The sequence below is a fragment of the Coffea arabica genome, chromosome 5c, assembly GCF_036785885.1.
Source record: "Coffea arabica cultivar ET-39 chromosome 5c, Coffea Arabica ET-39 HiFi, whole genome shotgun sequence".
Lineage (NCBI taxonomy): Eukaryota > Viridiplantae > Streptophyta > Magnoliopsida > Gentianales > Rubiaceae > Coffea > Coffea arabica.
In genome coordinates, this window is record NC_092319.1 from 11345324 (window position 1) to 11364909 (window position 19586).

General features: G+C 36.0%; 1 protein-coding gene across 2 annotated transcripts; it reads right to left on the reverse strand.

Moving 5' to 3' along the window:
• Positions 1 to 3583: 3583 nt before the first annotated feature.
• LOC113690140 (GBF-interacting protein 1) lies at positions 3584 to 19282 on the reverse strand. Of its 2 annotated transcripts, none has more exons than XM_027207964.2 (11): positions 18934 to 19282; positions 17968 to 18011; positions 17282 to 17381; positions 16862 to 16997; positions 16007 to 16341; positions 15725 to 15889; positions 12634 to 13018; positions 11467 to 11761; positions 11036 to 11197; positions 7449 to 7865; positions 3584 to 4407 (listed from the first exon to the last, which is right to left on the reverse strand). In XM_027207964.2, the coding sequence occupies exons 1-11, from the start codon at positions 19133 to 19135 to the stop codon at positions 4117 to 4119; spliced, it is 2532 nt and encodes an 843-aa protein (XP_027063765.1). In that variant the 5' UTR covers positions 19136 to 19282; the 3' UTR covers positions 3584 to 4116. The 2 variants fall into 2 exon arrangements, with proteins under 2 accessions (XP_027063765.1, XP_027063764.1); XM_027207963.2 differs by having other exon boundaries at positions 7449 to 7937.
• Positions 19283 to 19586: the final 304 nt, after the last annotated feature.

Consider the following 19586-nt stretch of genomic DNA (forward strand, 5'->3'; position numbering starts at 1 on the left):
GTATGAATTTATTTGAGCTTTATGAGTTTACTGTGTGGTTTGTAATGTATATTTGTAGTTTTGGGTTGAACTAGTCGGAGATGTGTTTAAGAGTGAACAGTTGGATGTTCATTGGTAATGTTATCTCTGAAGTTAATGTGTAATAGTACTTCAGTCGTTAAAATGTTTGGCATGTCCAGATGACGAATTGTGTTTTGGTTTTAAGTTATACGTGGATTTTTAGTCAGTTTGCTTGCGTGAGTCCTAGCGAGAGCTAAGCAGGCGACCCGCCAACCCTCTGGTTCGCCTTAGGGAGAAGTGGGGCCGTCACACTTGATACTATAGGCAGGCAAAATGTACAAATTTTGTGAGAGAAAGAGCCTAATTTGAGCTTCTCGAGCCTGTTCAAGATCGGCTCATTTATGTTAAATGAGTCAAACTCAAATTTGAATTAGGATTTTAATTAATGAGCTAAATACAAACGGAGATTTCAAGATCAAAATTCATCGAACAAATACGAGCCTTGTTCACGTAGTTAAATGAAAAGAGTTCAAATATGGGATTCTCGGTTCGATTCGACTTACTTATAACTCTACGCAGAATCCATGGCCATTCAATTCAAATTTCAATAACAAAAAAAAGAAACTTTTTTTAAATTTGTCATTAAAATGGACGACCTAGATAACGTAATCAATTTCTGTCACATTCTTTAGATCAAGCTTGTGTAGAGAGTTTGGATGAAAATAGATTTCTTTCATTCGCTACTATTGAGTTCAGCATGTAATGAAAGGGGGTTCGCCCTTTATATTTTATATTAGCTTGTATGCTTGGTATACGGATTTACTCTTATACCATGCCATAAATTCTATAGTCGTTTGGGTTTAACAATACATGATGATGTTAGGAAAATATGGTAAATGAAGTGCGTTGATGCAAGCTTATTAAAAAGGGGAAAGGAAAAAAAGGAAGTGCGTGATGCAAGAAAACATAGGTAATATACATGAATGATACATGACAATACAAGAAAACCGATGTGATTGTAGAATGTACCACATAGTTGACAAGTAGGACCAAGGATCAAGTCAAGCTAAATATTTGCCCATAAAGATGATGTTATGTTCACAAAGGAAATTACCCTTTGTTGGGATTGTAGTAAGAGAATAAGGGGATTGCCCTTAAAAGTAAAGGGGGAAGAGGGCTTGTATCTTAGACGTGATGGAAACAAGAGCGTGCGCCTCTTTATGAACAAAGAAAAGAATGGAAAAGAAGGGCGAGGACCCTTTTTGTGAGCAGCCTACATCTTGAGATGTTGAAAGTCTCCACGAGCCCCCACTTGTGGAGAGTGGGATTGCTGGAGTCTATCAAAGGTAGAGATTTACCACTTCATGTGTGATGATGATAACTTAGCTTCAGAGAACTTCATTAGTAAGCGGCTCATCAGTTACGAGACAAGTTGGGGTTGCCAGTTGGGATATTTTTAAGAATGGCCTTTCAATTATTGGTTTTATTAAATTTTGGCCCCATGATTCTGCAAAGTTATTTGTACTAACAGAAAATTTAACCAAAAAAAAAAAGTCTAAATTCTGAGGGTATTTTAGTCCAGAAAAATAAAATGTGAGGTAAAGTGCCCATCTAAAATACTGAGAGAGGTGCAAAGTGCCAGTCCCGAAAAGCTCAAGGGTGTTTAGTGCAATAAGCTAATATAAAATCTATCTATCGAATGATGAATTTTCCCTTTTCAGTTTCACCGGCTTCCACCAGCTTCCATCAATGAGAAATAGACAGAAATTGCTGCTTAACTTGTTTTTGTTCAAGAACATAATGTAAACAAATTGCTGCCTCCGTAATTTTTATAACTCCAACAGATTATAGTTAACTTGTCCACAGAAATTGTAGTTTGTCTGTAAGTTAAAAAAAAATCATATTCAATTAACATGTTACTCATTGATAGAAATCAGTGATGGCTGCCATTGCACCACAGGTCTCACTCTCCTTTTTTTTACTTCTGCAGGTTGAAGATGTGAGCCCTTCTTGGAATTATTATCCGCATGGCTATTGTTATGTTCTGAAGAAACTGAATCAGAATCCTGCTTAGCATCTATACCGAAGAAGCGTACTCGAAGATCGCCAGACTTCTTTTTACTCTTGGACTTGATCAAGATATCAAATCGGTTTTGTACAAATGAACTGCTGCTCGAGAAACTCTCTTTCTGACAGCCTATCACAGCTGATGAAGCATCATCAACCGACGATTGCGACTTATAAAGGAGGCTTGAGTCTAAATCACTAGGTTTCTTGATTCGTCGTATGAGTTTCTTCAGTGTTCTAGGTGGGACAAGGAAGTATTTTTGGCCGGGAATGAGGATCTCTTCACGGCAGATGATGGCGCCCCACGGTCTCTGGAAAACATCAGGTCTAGTTAGCATGAAAGAAGGGTATTTGTCTATGATCCTGGCTGCTGGAACTGCCATGTAGTATAGCTCAACAAGGCCCCCTGCATGGATGATCTTCAAAACTGCTGATGACCTCTCCTCCGCTACTGGTGTGGGAGTTGGGGCAAGTTTTCTTGCACCAAAGATCTTCAGGATCATGCTTGGTGCTAATGCAAAATGCCAATTTTGATAGCTGCTGCCGCTAAGATTCAGGCATGCAGTCAAGTACGAGGAAGGATTCTCACATTTATGCTAGCTACTTGGTTTGATTTTTGACCATCGATGAATACAAGAGCCGGCAATTTACTTGGTCTTTCTTTTGGACTTTCCCATGAAAAGCAGTACTATGATTAAGAAAGAGCAACATATTCCCCAGGAAGATAACAACTAGGCGAACTCTTGAACGAGAGTCCGTAATGTTTTGTTGGCTTCTCAATGCAACGAGATTTCCTTCTCAAAAAATATATCTTTTGCCTGTCTTTCCCACCCCTGCCAATTGGAGGAGTGGGAGTAAAATATTCCAAGCCAGCTCATCCCTTCGGATTGGGGTTGCTTACAATTGTAAGCACCATACAATTGGTGATCCATATTGATTCAATTTGGATTCAGATGGATAGGATACATTGTGGAATACAAATTTCAGTGAATGATAAAATTTGTCATTAGTTAACACGTTACTACCTTAGGGTATGCATTTTGTTACAATCTTAAAAAGAATTCCCTAGTTTGCTCCAATGGTCCGTTCTATGGGACAAAAATAGGTCTCCAACACTAATTGCTGCATGAACCCAAAGGGATCCAAGACTCGAAGGATGTGGAATTGAGACGGGGATATTAATTCAGGAACTCCCCCTAAATTGGGCTCCAGACAACAAACATGAGAGGACAAAAAGGTCCCCCAAAAAAGAGTTATATTCATCTCTTCAACAAGTTTAGAAATAAGCATAACTGCCATGCACAACATTCCTAGTGTCCTGAAGGAACTGTAGTGGAAGGGGCCCCGCGGCGGGTGCGGGGGTTATGACGCCACCCATTCCCTCTCCGTCCTATTATTCAAACACAAACGAGAAAGCAAACCCCTCTTGCATTGTGCAAGGAACGTAACTTAGCATAAATCATCTTCAACTGGGATATTTCTAATGACTTACTGTAGATACTGCAGGATGAAACAATGAAAAGAATAGAATGCTGCATTTGCTTATACCAACACCCATTACAACAGTCCAGCTAAATCGTTGCTATCAAAATTTACTTTACAGGAGAGCTGTGAACTCAATTTCACCTTTCAGAAGCCTAATAATCTCAGGGAAAAAAAAGTTGAAAAGGAGAAAAAAGTTGTCTCCCAAGGAATGCTAAGTGTAAAAAGAAATGCCAAAAAGATAATGGCTTAAAAGTTGCAGTTGTTTACCAAATATCAGCAGCAAGACAGATAACCAGCAGAACACCTTTCCAACTAATAAAAGGTCAATTATCCATACAGAAGCATTTCACCATCAGTATCATCACTTCCAGCGATCAACAGATATCATCCACCAAACCATTTTTTTGGGTCTCCTTTCATAAAATTTTTGCTCAGCTCGATTATATTCTACGTTCATATTGCAGATGCTTTGGTTTACTTCAACATCGCTGGAGAATCTCAAAAAATTCAAAGATATCAATTTCCACTTCCAGTTCTGTAGCTTAGAGAAAATGAGCTCCCTCTTTAGAAGTTATTAGGCCAGTTCATTTGTGAATGTTGTGGCTGCTGGTATGCACTGGCTGTGGGTCCAACCACATCTAGAGGACTTGCCATTGTCTGAGACTGCTGCAGTAGTGGGTTAACAGTAGTTGCATTGACTGGTTGTGCTGGGTGATATATGCCAGCAAAGGTCCCATGGCCAGGCTGTGCAGGTGCAAAGGCCACCTGACCCTGGGGAAAATTGTAGAATGAGCTGGCCTGCAAGCTAGAAAAATCTCGGCCAGGAGGTGCAATCCATACACCAGAGCCTTCGCTCTGTTAACCAACATTCAACACCAATATTATGGGATTATCCATATAGTTCACAGGATATATACATTTAGCGCAGAAAAAAAAGTAAAAGAAATTAACATACCATTCTATAGACATAAAAATAAAATACAGAAAAAGGGAACTGGAGCCATTCAGCAAAAGTGAATGGTCAGGGACCTGTTATGTCCAAGTGCAAGGAATGCATGGACAAAGCTCATGTACAAACCCGATCCTATATCCAACTACTAACTTGTATTTAGTGTTTTCTTTTTTCACACAAATCTATGCCATAAAGCAAATAAACAAAAAACATAACAAAATTGAGTTCACAAAAACCAAAGATTTTAAAGCTTCAACATTGAAAAATGCAACAAAGTAACTTGACAAAGGCCTTGTTCTTAACTAATTTTGGAAACTTGATTTTAGATTTTGATTTTTGAAAACCTATATTATTTTGTTCTCAACTGATTTTAAAAAACTGATATTAGATTTTTTGGATCCAAAAACGCTGAAATCAGACAGATTTTAAGGTGCTTTTGGATTCTGATTTTGATCTACTTTTTCATGTAGACAAAATTACCCTTTAAATTGCAATATAATTACTAAACTACCTAAAGATTAGGTAACTTTTTATGGTCTTTTTATCTCTCCTATTCTCATCTCACTTCATCTATATGACTTGCTTTTTCATCAACCATTTAATCCTCATGAGAAAAGTAATTAATTACATCAAAAATTATTTAATTCGCACAAAACTTCATTTATGTAGCATATAAGGGTAACATGGTCATGTTATTGTTAAAATCAGATTTTTAACTTTTTCTGAGAACACTTATGCATTTATTAAAATGGCTTTTTAAATAGTAAACAAGAACACATGATTTATTCTGAAAAATCTAATTTTCAAGAACCAATTTTATAAAATCAACTTTACAAAATCAGAATCAGTTGAAAACAAGCCCGAAGAAAGGTGCAACTGCACCACTGCAAAGACATTGTTACCTAGTCCACTCCTAAAGTGAACCCTAATCCAACAAAAGCCCACCTAAATGGAATCCCAACATGATTCTTAGCCACAATAGATTTGCCAATTTGGTTTTTACCTAATGAACTTCATTTTCCCAAAGTTTTCCTATCCCAACAATCACTTTGAAATTAATGCTCAGAGTCAGATGAGAAACATTGAGTGCTTTGTACTTATCCTTTTCTAATCCAAGGTTGACTAAGGGCCTGTTTGATAACTCTACTTAATGCTGAAATTAATTCATTCAAAAATTTTTGAATACAGCATATTTGGTAACAAAAATACCTTACCACTTAATGTATTAAGCACTGCTTAATTTCTGTACAAACTTTTAATTAAAAATTTTTCAAAATTAACTACATATACTATACCTCACACACAGGACAATTTCATACTGTTCTAGCACATGGTACGCACGTGTTTTCCTTATGTTCAACACACAGACTTGCATGCATGCACACGCACTCTTACACACAGATACACACACTTGAACACTACCTCTAAATTGTTTTATTATTTTCTTTCTCTCAGACACGCACATTTTTCTTTTTCTCCAAATATACAAATAAAGACAGTATAGTGATTTTTTAACACTAGCACCTTTGGATGTGTTGAAGATATGTAATCTGATATTATGGAAAGATTTGATATTGTAAATATTAGGAAAAATTTGATTATAGTATCATATGATTATAGTATTATATATTAATTAGGTATCATATGATTATAGTATCATATATTAATTAGGTAATAGATTAATTTAGATTAACATTATTTTAGGATCTAAATTAGGTTACACTTGTGTATATATATTTGTATATTGTGTAGTCCAAAGATATATGAAGAAGGGTATTTTTTCTCCCTTTTTCTTAGTTTACATGGTATCAGAGCTTCAGGCTCTGTTATCAGTTTGTCTTTTGACGTGACCCTATTGAGTCACTTTTAGGTCTTTCTTGTGTGAATTATAATGGCAGATATGAAAGGTAGTAGTAGAGAGATGAAAACAGTAATTTTTGATGTTATTCCTATAACATCAAAAATTACTGAACACAAATTAAGTGAAAAAAAATTTTTTGGATTGGAGTAAAACTATTCAAATATATCTGCGCAGCATTGATAGAGATGATCATCTCACTGATGACCCACCCGTTGATGGGGGAAGAAAAGAAGGTTTGGCTAAGGGAAGATGCAAAACTATTTTTCAAGTGAAGAGAACAAAGCATATCGAAATTGATTGCCACTTTGTTCGTGAAAAAAAATCCAGCAAAACTTGATCTCAACCAGTCATGTGAGAACTGGAGAACAGTTAGCTGATATTTTCACTAAGCCTCTAAATGGTCCGAGAATTGATTACATTTGTGGCAAGATGGGCATGATTAACATCTATGCTCCATCTTGAGGGGCAATGTTGAAGATATTTGATCTGATATTATGGAAAGATTTGATATTGTAAATATTAGGAAGATTTGATTATAGTATCATATGATTATAGTATCACATATTAATTAAGTAGTAGATTGATTTAGATTAGCATTATTTTAGGATCTAAATTAGGTTACACTTGTATATATATATTTGTATATTGTGTAGTCCAAAGTTATATGAAGAAGAATATTTTCTCCCCCTTTTTCTTAGTTTACAGGATGCATGTCACATGTCCATGATTTGAATTTTAAATTTGAATTCATGTTATGTGGCATGATTTAAACCTGCTAGTGTAAAAAAAATTATACACTAACAATGTATAAAAAAGTTATCCTTATTTAAAAATAGAAACATGAAATTTGTGCAATATTTAAATTCAGTATTATAATCAAGTTAGTTACCAAACACATATAACTTAATCAATTCAGCAATTTAACATTTTCAGCACTTAATTTTCAGAAATTAGATTTCTGACTTCAATTTTGTCAAATGGGTCCTAAAACATTTCAGACTACTCTATTAGAAGCTCAGAAGCATTTTTTCCAAATTGAAAAAGTTAATCAAATGTACAACGTTTATTAATCAAGTGACCAACCTGTTGGCTACTCTCATAAAGACTGTTTTCCTTTAAATGAGATGTAGCAAGATCCTCATTCGTAGTTGAGTTTCCAGTGGCTGATGCTGCATTGGGATTATAGTTGGCCATCGATGAACCATATGGCATATAACTCCCAGGAATTCCAACATGACTTGAGTTGTTTGGGTTAGTTCCTGGCTTGTATTGTGGGAGAGGATATTTGGCAGCTGCTGCTGGTGGAGCTGGATACAAATTGCTACCTTGAGGCTGCTGTGGGAATGCACCATTGCTTATAAATTGATGGATAGCAGGTGGAACATAGAATGGAGAGATATAGTGACCGTATGGGACATAGTTTGAAGGGTAATGAGGTAGATGCAGACCAGCCGGTGGCCGAAAGACAGAAACGGGTTGCTGTGTTGCAGCAATGGAGCTCTGCATAACACCAGCAGCTTGAGTTATGAGTGGTGTAGGTGTTGCCGTGGACAAAACCAAAGGGTTACTGGGCTGCAATTTGACATGCACATGCAGCATTTACATCAATAAGCATCTTCAAGTCCTCAACAGTTATCATATGACAAAAATAAGTAAAAGGCTTAGAAATGATGGACCTGGCATAAACAGAGTTTTGCCATTATAGAGATTCAACAAAAAAAACTACCTAATTGGCCAGTCAAAATCCTAAAGCTCTTAGGGTATGTTTCCCCAGCGTGCCTTAGTTGTCTCTACGTCCTTCCTTATTTCAAAGAGATGACATATTTGCATTCTTCTAGAAGGGGTAATTGGCTTGCCCCCTTCGAATGAATCTTAAATGCACTTCAATGATCAAAAAATGTACAGCGTGAATTTCGATATGCATAACAATCAGACTTGAAAAGGAAATCCCATTGAGACTGACATTCTTTCAGGTATAGCAAATAGCTCCAGGAATCCCATGAAGCTTAACTTCCCAGATCGTATCAGAAACCAACCATGGATCATAACACAAAACGATGAGACATTCAGGTTGCCACCCATAGATATGTTTGCACTAAACACAGACATAGACAAACGAAAAATAAAATGCAAAAGATTATTCATCATACAGTCTATTTTTGTGAAAAATTGCAAAGCAAACCAACATATTTACCTCCTATAAATTGCAAAAGTACTTTTTACTCCAGTCATTGGTTTGTATGTAGCTATAGTTTGTTTTAGTATAGAACTTCTAACAATTAAATTTCACTTCTTTACTGGGAAGCTTCCATCCTTGTGTTACCATATCGCCAGAAAAAGATTAAGCACACAGAGATTTTCATTTCCAAAGCTATCTTTTTTTTTTCCCCAAAAAGTACTTATACTTCAGTCATTGGGTTGTATGTAGCTAGAGCTTCTTCTTTTTTTAGCGTACAACATCGAATTAAATTTTACTTCTTTACCGGGAAGCTTTCGTACATGTTCCCATATCACCAAAAAGAAAATTAAGAACATACAAATTTTCATTTCCAAAACAATCTTTTTACTTCTTTTAGTTCGAGACTGCATAATGCTCTTATTAGACGTTTCAACCTTCACATTTGTTTAAAAAAAAAAACAAAAAAGATGATGCAATCATCATGCAACATTTATGAACTGAATGAACAGCCAATTAAAAGGGAAACAAGAAAAGCATTCCCCTTATTCATGATATAAAAATATTATGGAAAACAAAAAAAAGTTTACATCAGACCTTTGACCAATATGTAGGTCCACCATAAAAGTATTTTTATGGTCCCACAAATTGAAAGTCTGAACATGCTGCAGCATTTTGCTAACAAGATTATTTGACAATACACATGCAAGTATGGAAAGACAAACACAGACACATAATAGATTTAGAAGCAAAAAGGGGTAAAAGTAAGTTATACTTCCAATTTAATTTTCCATTTAATAGACGAGATTCAAACCAACTCAAGTATTTGCCCTTACTTAATCACCCTGAGTATCATCAAAAGTGTATCAGAACTAATGTCTTAAGAAAAATTTCAATTCAAAAATCCCACTCCTTTACTTGTGTGCAGGAAAAACGCTAATGGCACCAAATTTTTCCTTTTTCGTTTCATTGTAATAACTTCCACGAGCTTTGTGTTTTTTATTTTTTATTTTTTGTTTCTTTTTGTCCCTTCTTACTTCTCTTTTTTTTTCCAAGAAAAGGCACCTGAAGATGGTAGAAGTTTGGCTAGACCACTACCTGTTTATGATGACCAAGAAAAATTCATAAAGGGGGGCCAAGAACCTTACCATTTGGAAATACATGAGATTCAAAGACTTAAAGCTAATAAATGTGACCACAAAATGAACTATTTAGGAAATAATGGGCACATTTAATATTGCCCAATCTAACTAAACTGCAAATGATTTTAAAGAGAATCAGTGGTATGAAAGACCATCACTGAAGCTGAATTGTAGGCAAAATTTGCTAATGCATTGGCTACAGAACTGGCCTCCCTACATACATAGTGAGAAGTGACAGATCTATCTGCACTTAAGTCACCCATTTCCCTTTAAATTTATTATATACTACCAACTCCTCTTTACCATGCTTATCCATTCAACATATATATAGAAATGTCATACATCATCATTATCTAGTTTTTGAATTAGGCTCGAAAACCTCAACCTGATCTAACCCAACCAAACCCATTTTATTCCCTCTCAATTGTGGTTCATCACAGTGTAGGCCAACTTAATCGATTTATTTCTATTCACTTTGTTCACTTATATAATTTAAAAAAAAAAAATTTGGATCAACAGCTTTTAGCTTTATACTCCACTGACTACTAATACGAATTTATCTAGTTTTATTAAATGTTAATTTAGTAAAACAATAAGTTCATCAATCAGTATGTTTCTGAACAATTGTATACACTCGTCAGTTCTGTGATAATTATATAACAACATAATCCTAGCTAAATAGTCTATTTTCGAACACATTAGAAAGGTAAAGTCACAAAAAAGATACATCATGTATGACTCTGCCTGATAGTTTACAAGGAAGAATTTCTCCCATGTACACCTAAACTTCCATAGCATGCAGCAGAAGATGTTCTAGTTGTAATTGCCCTTGTAATAAGTTATGCCGCCTGACAAACAAATCTTACTTGACTACCCGAAATGAGATGATCGCGGCCGTTGCAGCAGAAAATTTCATTGGCACTTTTCATGTTTCAATGGATAACATTGAAAAACTTCATGTATGAACCTACATAACCATGCTTATTTAGTGCAATATGTGTCACAAGGAAAACAATTGAGGCAAATGCAGCATAGAAACCCCTTCTCATTTTTTCTCCCCACCATTTTTTACACAAAAAGGTGATGCATTAATGTTGGAGATTAAGACAAGGTGAAGAAATCAGAATTTTCAGCCAAAAGCACAAGTAAACATGTACTAAAAAAAAATTTGCATATTTTGATGCATTCTTGGTCTAAATCTACCTAACCATATACCACAATATTTAACAGTTCTCTTATGCTATTCAGCTTAGTTTCATCCAATCAAAACATGAACTTCACAATTAAGATTCAAAGGCCCAAGAGTAAAGAAAAGAGAGGCAGTCACTAGTAACGGTTTGATATGTCCAAACCTCTTGAGGAGACTGAGAAGTCTGCGGAGACAACATTGCAAAATTTCCACTGTACTTGCTAGCTACTCCAGCAGGATGGAAGGGGGAAATGCGACCATCACTGTCTGCTCCTGAACGATAGAACTGTGCATAGTAGCTGGTCGGATCAATTGTTGGTTGAACCTGTCATATAAATAGACAACTTTTTGATATGATCTTTAAAAATAACAAAAGGTTTGAAATGAATAAGGAAAATGTGTAAATAAATATGACACTCTACAGTAGATTTCAATACAAGAATTACAAATGACCAATAATTTATTCATACTCCAGAATTCTTATTTTTGGCCTGACAGCAAATGAAAACTGGGTAATGTGGAAACCCCAAACAAAATCCATTTAACCAAGTAGAACAAGAAGAATATTACAAACGACCAAGACTGAAGACTCACAACAAAAGCAGGAAGCCGAGAGACATCGCGAGTTTGGCTTTCAGAGCTTTCAAAAGGTGCAAGTTGACTACGAACTATCGGTGGCATAAATCCAAAGCTGTAGTTTGGAGTTGTATGACTGGCAGTATACTGATTGCCTCCAGGTGTACTTTCTTGCTTGGACTCATCATAATCAAGGGCATTAGAAGATGATACCCCACCTTCGCCAGATGACAGATTTTCCAGTGCATCCGTTGATGAATGGTTATTTTCAGGAGAATTACCTTCTTCCACAGCTACAAATGCATTTTGATTACTGAAACAAATCACAAGGAACAAAAAGTTGCAGTTAGGCAATAAGCAAGGTATTATAAACAGGTGAATCTATGGGAGAATTAAAAAAAATGATGATTCAGAATCAGATATTGCACGCTGTGAAATAAAATATGTGCAGAGTGCCTTTATAGCTCAGATTATTAATACTATAGCACAATTAGAAGAGGTTATGTACCATTTTACATAAGATTTTGGGAGGTTGTTCTGATGCAGGAAAAAGCAAAAAATAAAAAAACCTTATCTCACCCAAAACTGGGGGAAGTTACAAGCAGAAGAGGTCATGTACCATTTTACATAAGATTTTGGGAGGTTGTTCTGATGCAGGAAAAAGCAAAAAATAAAAAAACCTTATCTCACCCAAAACTGGGGGAAGTTACAAGCAGAAGACAAGGGTGATGATATCAACAGTTGAAAGGAGTGGAATGTTGCATATCCTAACAAAAATCTGTGTTAGACTGGGTAAAAAAATTAAAAAAAAAAAAAAGCGGCTGAAGGACCTATGAAACCAGAAGAGAGAACTACTCTGTGTCTTACTTTGCACAGAAAAACAGAATATAGGATAAAGAATATCCCTTCTCCTTTTATTGGTCAGAAAGGGCTATCAATTATGAAAAGTTGACAAAACTAGGGCATACAGAAAGAAAGGAATACTTATGTCATTTTTGACTCTAAGAGCAGCAAGCCCATTTAGCCCCCAAAAAAGTTCAAAGAATCCAGAAATTAAGTGCACGTACTAAGCTTACCTCTCACATCATAGTAACCAATACCTTTTGTACACTACTAGAAACCAAAAAAAACAACATATAGCAAGGCTAGCCAACTTAAAATGTGCAAAGAAAATCAGAGACAAACCTGGAAAACTGTTCTTCAGCAGCTTCATTTCCATCAGAAGTTTCAGAAGAAGATGCACTATGATCATTCTCTGGAGCGTTGATACTGCTTGTACTAATGCCAAAGCTAGTATCAAAACTTCCAAAACAGAACCCAAGCTTTTCAGCCTCAGGGACATGAAGGTGATGTGGGATGATAACATGTTGCCCATCAGAAACATGTAATTCCTCAAATTTCCTCTGCAGTCTCACATTAGCTTCTTTAGAATCTAGATCATTCAGTGCTGTTGCCATTTTGGTACTGGCTTCAACAGAAAGAGCAGGAGCCTCAGATGAAGCAAGTGTTCCCGACCCCTGAGAAAGACTAGGGATTGTTGATTTTGGCTTCCACTCCTTATTAGGACCCACTAAAATAAAACAGAAGAAATAGTTAATAATGTACCAAAGCATGCAGTATTCTCCCTGTGATGCAATAAATGGTAGACAACACTGAATTGCTTTTACCAACCCAGATAGATTAATTGTCAAAGTTATATACTTATTGCTTTTAATTTAGTATTGAATTGTTCACAACCTTTTACTACTTGTCATGATAATCTCAAGCAGATTCCTAGATTACTAAAGGTGTTCACTGGGAAAAACAAAGGACTACTAAACATGTTCAAACACTCATTAGTCATTTTAAAAAGCCAAGAATACACTTTCTCATGGACATTTAGAAGAGTCACTAGTTGATGACATAGAGGTAAGAGAAAAGAATATGTTATTTATGGAGGGTTAAATGAAGTCCATGACATACATTTACTTGTTTCATTGCCAACAGATGCAAAATTCTACTTGCCCCCTTGAAATTGTGAAAGCACCAAAAAACTATTGGGGCCAAAACTCTCATTTCTCAGGAAAGAAAATACTAATAATAGTAACAATACAAACAGACAATCACTTTACACTTTCGTCTAAATAGACCATTATCCATAGGCATTCTCACCATCCCAGTGTCTAACAATCTTAAGAACAATAAGATTTGAAACCTTAAGGATCAAGTACAGACTCACAGATGTACATATGAAGCAAGTAAGCTTACTGTCAGAAGCACCAATATCACTGTGACATCCTAAATTATACTTGTTTGTTCCCACAATCCAATTTTAATAAATCTCCATCAAGTCAGCCTACACATTTTCTAAGCAAAAGGATCCCATACAAGCGAATCTTCCTTTATAGAGTGTCACGCCTTCTGAAGTATTCAATCCTTCAACTTTTATTAAATTATACTCCAAAGGCTTCAGGGGAAGTTTTTTCATAGAAGAATGAGAAACCTACAGGGGCAGTTCATATAAAAAATACCCACAAGAAACAAAGTGGCTTAAACAATGGAAGTCGCATAAAAGATCCTCACCCAAGGCATATTCCCTGCCATGGAGCAAAGACAGCAAAAGCTATAGAATGAGAAAATAATCTTGCCCTAAACTACATAACATCTGTAGCATGAATCAAGTTAGTCATCTAAGTAAAACATTTACATTTCCAATCAACGTATTTTCCATTTGATTCCATTTTCCAAGAAAAGCAACATTTAGGAAAATTTATATATTCCATTTCTATCCTTTCCCTTATGTTAAAAGTTTAATGTCAATAAAAGACAAGCCAATTTTCATCAAGCAAGTTTTCCTGAAGCACATCCATTTTGTTCATTTACAAGTTCTGCATTTACCAATCGCATGGTTACTCATAACTGCAAAAGGCTTTCCCATTTATTGACACATTTTCATCAGTTATTCTACGAAAGAAAAATCTGATTTTTTTTTCAGTTTCAAAGACTATATGCTTCACATATGCATAGCCATACAAACACAATCACATAACTCTTGGTTCACCAACAAATGAAGATATCTTCCATTCTCTTCACTTTGTTTGATGAGAAAAATACCCTTCCTTCATTACTGTCGTCTGCCAAAAGCCCACAACCACTTTCCTCCCTTAGAACTCTTCTAAGCATGCAGTTCAAAACATCTGGAACTCCAACAATATAAATGGTAACTTAATCTCCAAAAAAAAAGATTTTGTGCACAAGTAATTTGCCGTCCACTTGCTGAATCCTAGAGAACTCCAAGTGTCTTAAAATAAAATGCGTCAAAGAATCCATAAATACACTATAGTCACTCGCTAGAAGAATCAATCTGCAAATTATATCTTTCTGGCACACAAAAAGTGTTAGAAAGACATTTTTCAGCTGCAGAGTAATGTTTGTCATCCACAAAATCCATAAGATGCACAAAGTGATGTATTGAAGATAATGAATTTTTTAACCTTTAGTAGACTGCAGACTAGAATTAAACCTTCAACATATCAATGCTAGCAACTCAATAACCTCCAAACTAATTAGCAATTACAACATCTAAATTTAGATTTTTACCTTGAGAAAAGAACCGTTGAAAAAGTACCAAACACACATGTTCTGTACTATGTCAAATATGCAAGACATATGTAAACTTGATTAGTCAACAGATGCACAAAGGTCCAATATGTAAATTAGGCACTTAAAAACCTAAGGCTTACACCTCTTGAAACATCTTGGGGAATTTTCTAATGTTTATCAAGTTTTGTCATATATCGCTAACTAAACGGCTAAAATCTGATGACAAAAGTACATGCCATCCTTCCGTTTGAAGTATCACAAGTTTATGGATAAAAAAGTGGATAGGATGTACTAGTTTACATAAACTTCCACATAGTAGTTGTTTTGCTATTTACAAAACAAAGTTGAATAAAGAAAGAACTGAATTAGCTAATATTATTTATTCTCCTATAATTAAAGAGTGTCTATAATTGTAGGCAACATGTTTCATATCTCATAAAGTTGCATTCTGTGTGTCCATTTTACTCATGCTTGTATGACTTATCTAGTTTCAAGTGCTTTAGAAATTAAAAAAGTACATTTCCTGTTCTAACATAGCCAGACTGGTTGCCCACTGCAACAACATCCAATGGTCGCCTACAAACCAAAACCATTTTATAATTTTAGGCAGCGAAACTTTCACCACCAAACCAACTAGAAGAATAATAACTACAAAAAGATAAACTACATTCGAGTATACCTATGATTCACTAACCTTTCTGAGGGCCAATCACTTGAGACCTGTTGCTGTAGTTAGATGATGGCCTACTGACAGCAGAAGCTGCAGTGTGTGAGGAATCTAGGTGCTGATTCTTTCCATTCCCGTGTGCCTTGCTTGGCATCTTTCCGTGGACATTTGAGTTCCCACTCTCATCAAGTCCTTTACATATTTAGCAAATGACAGAAACCATAAGCTATACTTGAACAATGAAAAAAGAATATCTATGTAAAGGACACAAAATTGCAAGTATGCAAATTGGGATCTTAAACTCCGCACCAGAAGCAATTTCAGAGACAGCAGAGATCTGTTCAACAGCACTGGACTGGATTCCAACTCCATGTTTCATTGTACCCACAGCACTAGACTGCCGTGAATCTTGTAAGGATAATGATACAGGGTCTGAAGACAAGAAATAAGCTCCTGATGGTTGTGATGAACTCATAGAAGTTGAAAAGTTACTAGAATCAGGCATCTGCTCTGCAAATTGATCCCTATTCTCAGAGGCAGTAGCAGAAGGACCCAAATGTTCCTCCAACTTTTCATTATCATGCATGACAGTCAGATTCCTAGAAACTATAGCAGTAGGACCATTTGCTGTGGCACCTAATGAACTGAAAAAGAAATTTATAGATAAGAAACAGCAATTATTACTGTCCCAGGAAATTGAAATTTTACGTGTCTACACATATATATATCCAGATTCCAAATCTATATACGTTAAACACTTTTGTGTGCACTCTGTGCATAAATACCATACTTTATGCAGACACACGTATACATATTTATGTAGCGTGCAGGTGTGCCAAAAAGAAGGATTGGATGGTTAGAGAGCAAAACATTGTTTTCTGGGTGGCAAATCATCACCACTACAGACAATTTCACCCATCTCAAAGGCAGGTACAAAGGCTCAATATAGGTCACATGTAAAGCTCCTAGATATGGGGGAAGGAGGTGACAGGGAGGTTAGAAAGGTCTTCTTTTATTAGGCAAAAGTTATGACCTGCTCCAAAAGTCGTTCAAATTTCTGATGCTATCAAAGAAAAAATTAGATTTTGTGTTCCAATCCTAGTCATCCATGGTAAAATTACAAGTATCAAGAGTTCCTAAAAGCCAACAGTGTGTGAAAAGAACCTTGCAGCAGAATTTGGCTCTTTCCCTTCACTTTCCCAGGGAGTGTTCAAAGAAGACATGCTAACGCCCTTATCTAAATCTAGGTTGGACTCGTTGTCTTTAGCAGAAGCCAACTTCCTTGCACCTGCAGCTTTATCTGACAAGAACAAAAAGCATGAGAATAATAGCAAAAGTACTGTCATGGTTTTTCTATTATTTGACAGCCAGCTGAGAGTAAGTAGATAAAATTTCAGCCACTAAAACACACACACACACATATATAGGTTACCAATAGAGCCCAAAGGGCATTCCCAGCTCTTAAAAATACTTAGCAGAAAATATTAGGTCACAGTTAGTTTCTGTGATGGACTGATATAACTAGAATAAGCTTAAAATTCTACCCGAGGACAAGCTATTGTGGACATCAAACTAATGATTTACCATGAGATATATTACGAGATGAATGAGTCCCTCGGCCCCTATTTCCCCGTCCCTGTACCCCTGATTTCCATCTTGAATCTGCAGGCTCCTTATTCAAATTCTGTGAAAACAAAAAACTTGGTTAAGGAGCAGAAAACCAAACAAAAAACTTGGTTAAGGAGCAGAAAACCAAAAAGAAGGTGCAACCAACCAAGAAAAGACAAAATGATGAAGTTACAACAGATGATTTTGGATAAAGGAGACAACATGCGCAAGGAAGGAAAACAAATTATATATGAGTACAAGAGATAGATGCCAAGAACAGTAAAAAACTATACATTTTCAAAAGCCGCAGCATTCTCCTAAAGCCTGCTACATTAAATCACCCAGTTAATGTGCAATTTATCCTCGGAGTATTCATGATTTGAGGGTTCTTGTTAAGTGCTATACTCATTGATATTTAATATCTATTTTCTCCTCTAGCATTCTCCTTGATGTGCTTATACTTGTTAAAATATTCAGATGTGCACTCAAGTTAGGCACTCATTATCAATCAAGCTAGTAATGCTGCAGATACGATGTTCAACACCTTTTTCCGAGTCAAAAGATGACAACACCCATGTAATGCTTGCATCTTATCAAGAAGTCAATGACAACAGTGTAAGGGGCATTATTCTGGTAAATGACAAGTTAGAAAGTGACCATACCTCCTTTTTCCGATCACGCTTCCTTCTTACTTCATGAAATGTATCTGCAACGGGAAAAAAAAAAAGCAGATGCTTTATCGTATAGCTCCACAAAGAAGACATGATATGAACAGATGAAAAAGGCCTAAAAAGGTAAAGATGAAGCACACTAGTCCACGAAACTCAAAATTGCAGTCATCACAAAGTTCAATCCAACAAACAACAAAGTTGAATAACAAAAACAATGGCATCCTCAATCCCATTTGGCTGTGTCAGAACATAATTGAATTTCACCTTTGTAACCCAATGGACAACACAGGATAGATAAAGCTCTCGTTCAAAACACATTCAAAAGTCCATCTTTATCCCATCTCAAGTTTTTTCTATTCTTCATTTTTCTGCACTCTAAAAGAAAATTCCAATTCCATCCAACCCCCAAATAGACATTGTTTTCCATCAACTCTCTCCCCCATCCCGCACACCTTCCCAACCCCTCCCCCCCCCCCTCTCCCCATCCCGAAAAAGGGAAAAAAAATATCAAAAACAACAAGAAGAAAAAACGAAAAGCACCACCAACAATGTAACTTCAGCATGTGAAAAAACAAGCAAAACAAAGAGCGCAGATCAAAGTTGGAATCAAGATTAACCATCCAAATGGTACACTCTCCAAACCCTTGTAAACTCCCATCTTCAAACTGAATTCTTCTCTCTAGTGCACTCTGTTGGCACTTTAAAGCAAAATCTTATTTACTCCACCCCCAAAAGCATATTAACTATCCATCAACCCTCTCCCAGCACCACTAGCTGCCAAACCCATTCCCCCACCGCGGCCAAAATAAAAGGTAGTGGGGAACCAAGGATTTAATTTCTATGGGAAAAAAATCAAACAAACAGCCCCAGATCAAAAATTACAGAAAGATCAATACAGGGACAAGAAATGAAAAAAAAAAAAGGAAAAGAAATTAAAAATAAGAGGGAAGGAAGGACCTTGGAGGAGGAGCTTTTGGGTGGTCTCATTTGGATCCATAGAGCACTCTTTAAGCATTGCATAGATGTCTTCTTCACTATGGTTTCCTGTGATCTCCTTTATACTCTGGATTATCTTCCTCACATTGCTTGGAATTGAAACCCTAACAACATCCCTATCCCCACTCCACCCCCCACCGCCACCTCCTCCGCTGCTGCTCATCTTCTCTGATGAATCTTTTCACACAACCCAAATTCTAAACTTTAATATATTTGATCACCTTTGATCAATTTCTCCTATGCTATGGTATAAATATGCATAATACTAGAAGTATCTCAACATGTATATGCTTGTGTGAATATGTATATGTGTATATATATATGTATAGGGAAGACTAAACTGACGAAAGAAAGAAAGGAAAAGAGAAAGAAGAAGTCTTTGCCTTAGGGGAAGGGTTTTTGCATCGTGTTAAGAGTAATAATCGAGTTTGATTAGATTTTAGTACCGGGTAAAATATAATTTGGGGAAGAATTGTAATTTTGGGTCTTATTATTTGGCCTGAGTTTCAAATTAGTCCCGATATTTTGGTCAAAATAAATCAAGTTCACAAACTTTGTGATTTTGGATAGGTTCAAAACAACTAATGAAAATGCTACAATGACTAATAATCAAC

Bases quoted from the DNA above. Each gene is read 5' to 3' on its own strand.
- LOC113690140 (XM_027207963.2), bottom strand. From the start codon at position 19,135: ATGAGCAGCAGCGGAGGAGGTGGCGGTGGGGGGTGGAGTGGGGATAGG. The intron at 16,998-17,281 runs GTAAATCATTAG...TGTTCTTGTCAG, and splicing joins ATCTCGTAATATATCTCATG to ATAAAGCTGCAGGTGCAAGG. The intron at 11,198-11,466 runs GTGAGTCTTCAG...TTTATATGACAG, and splicing joins CTCGGCTTCCTGCTTTTGTT to GTTCAACCAACAATTGATCC.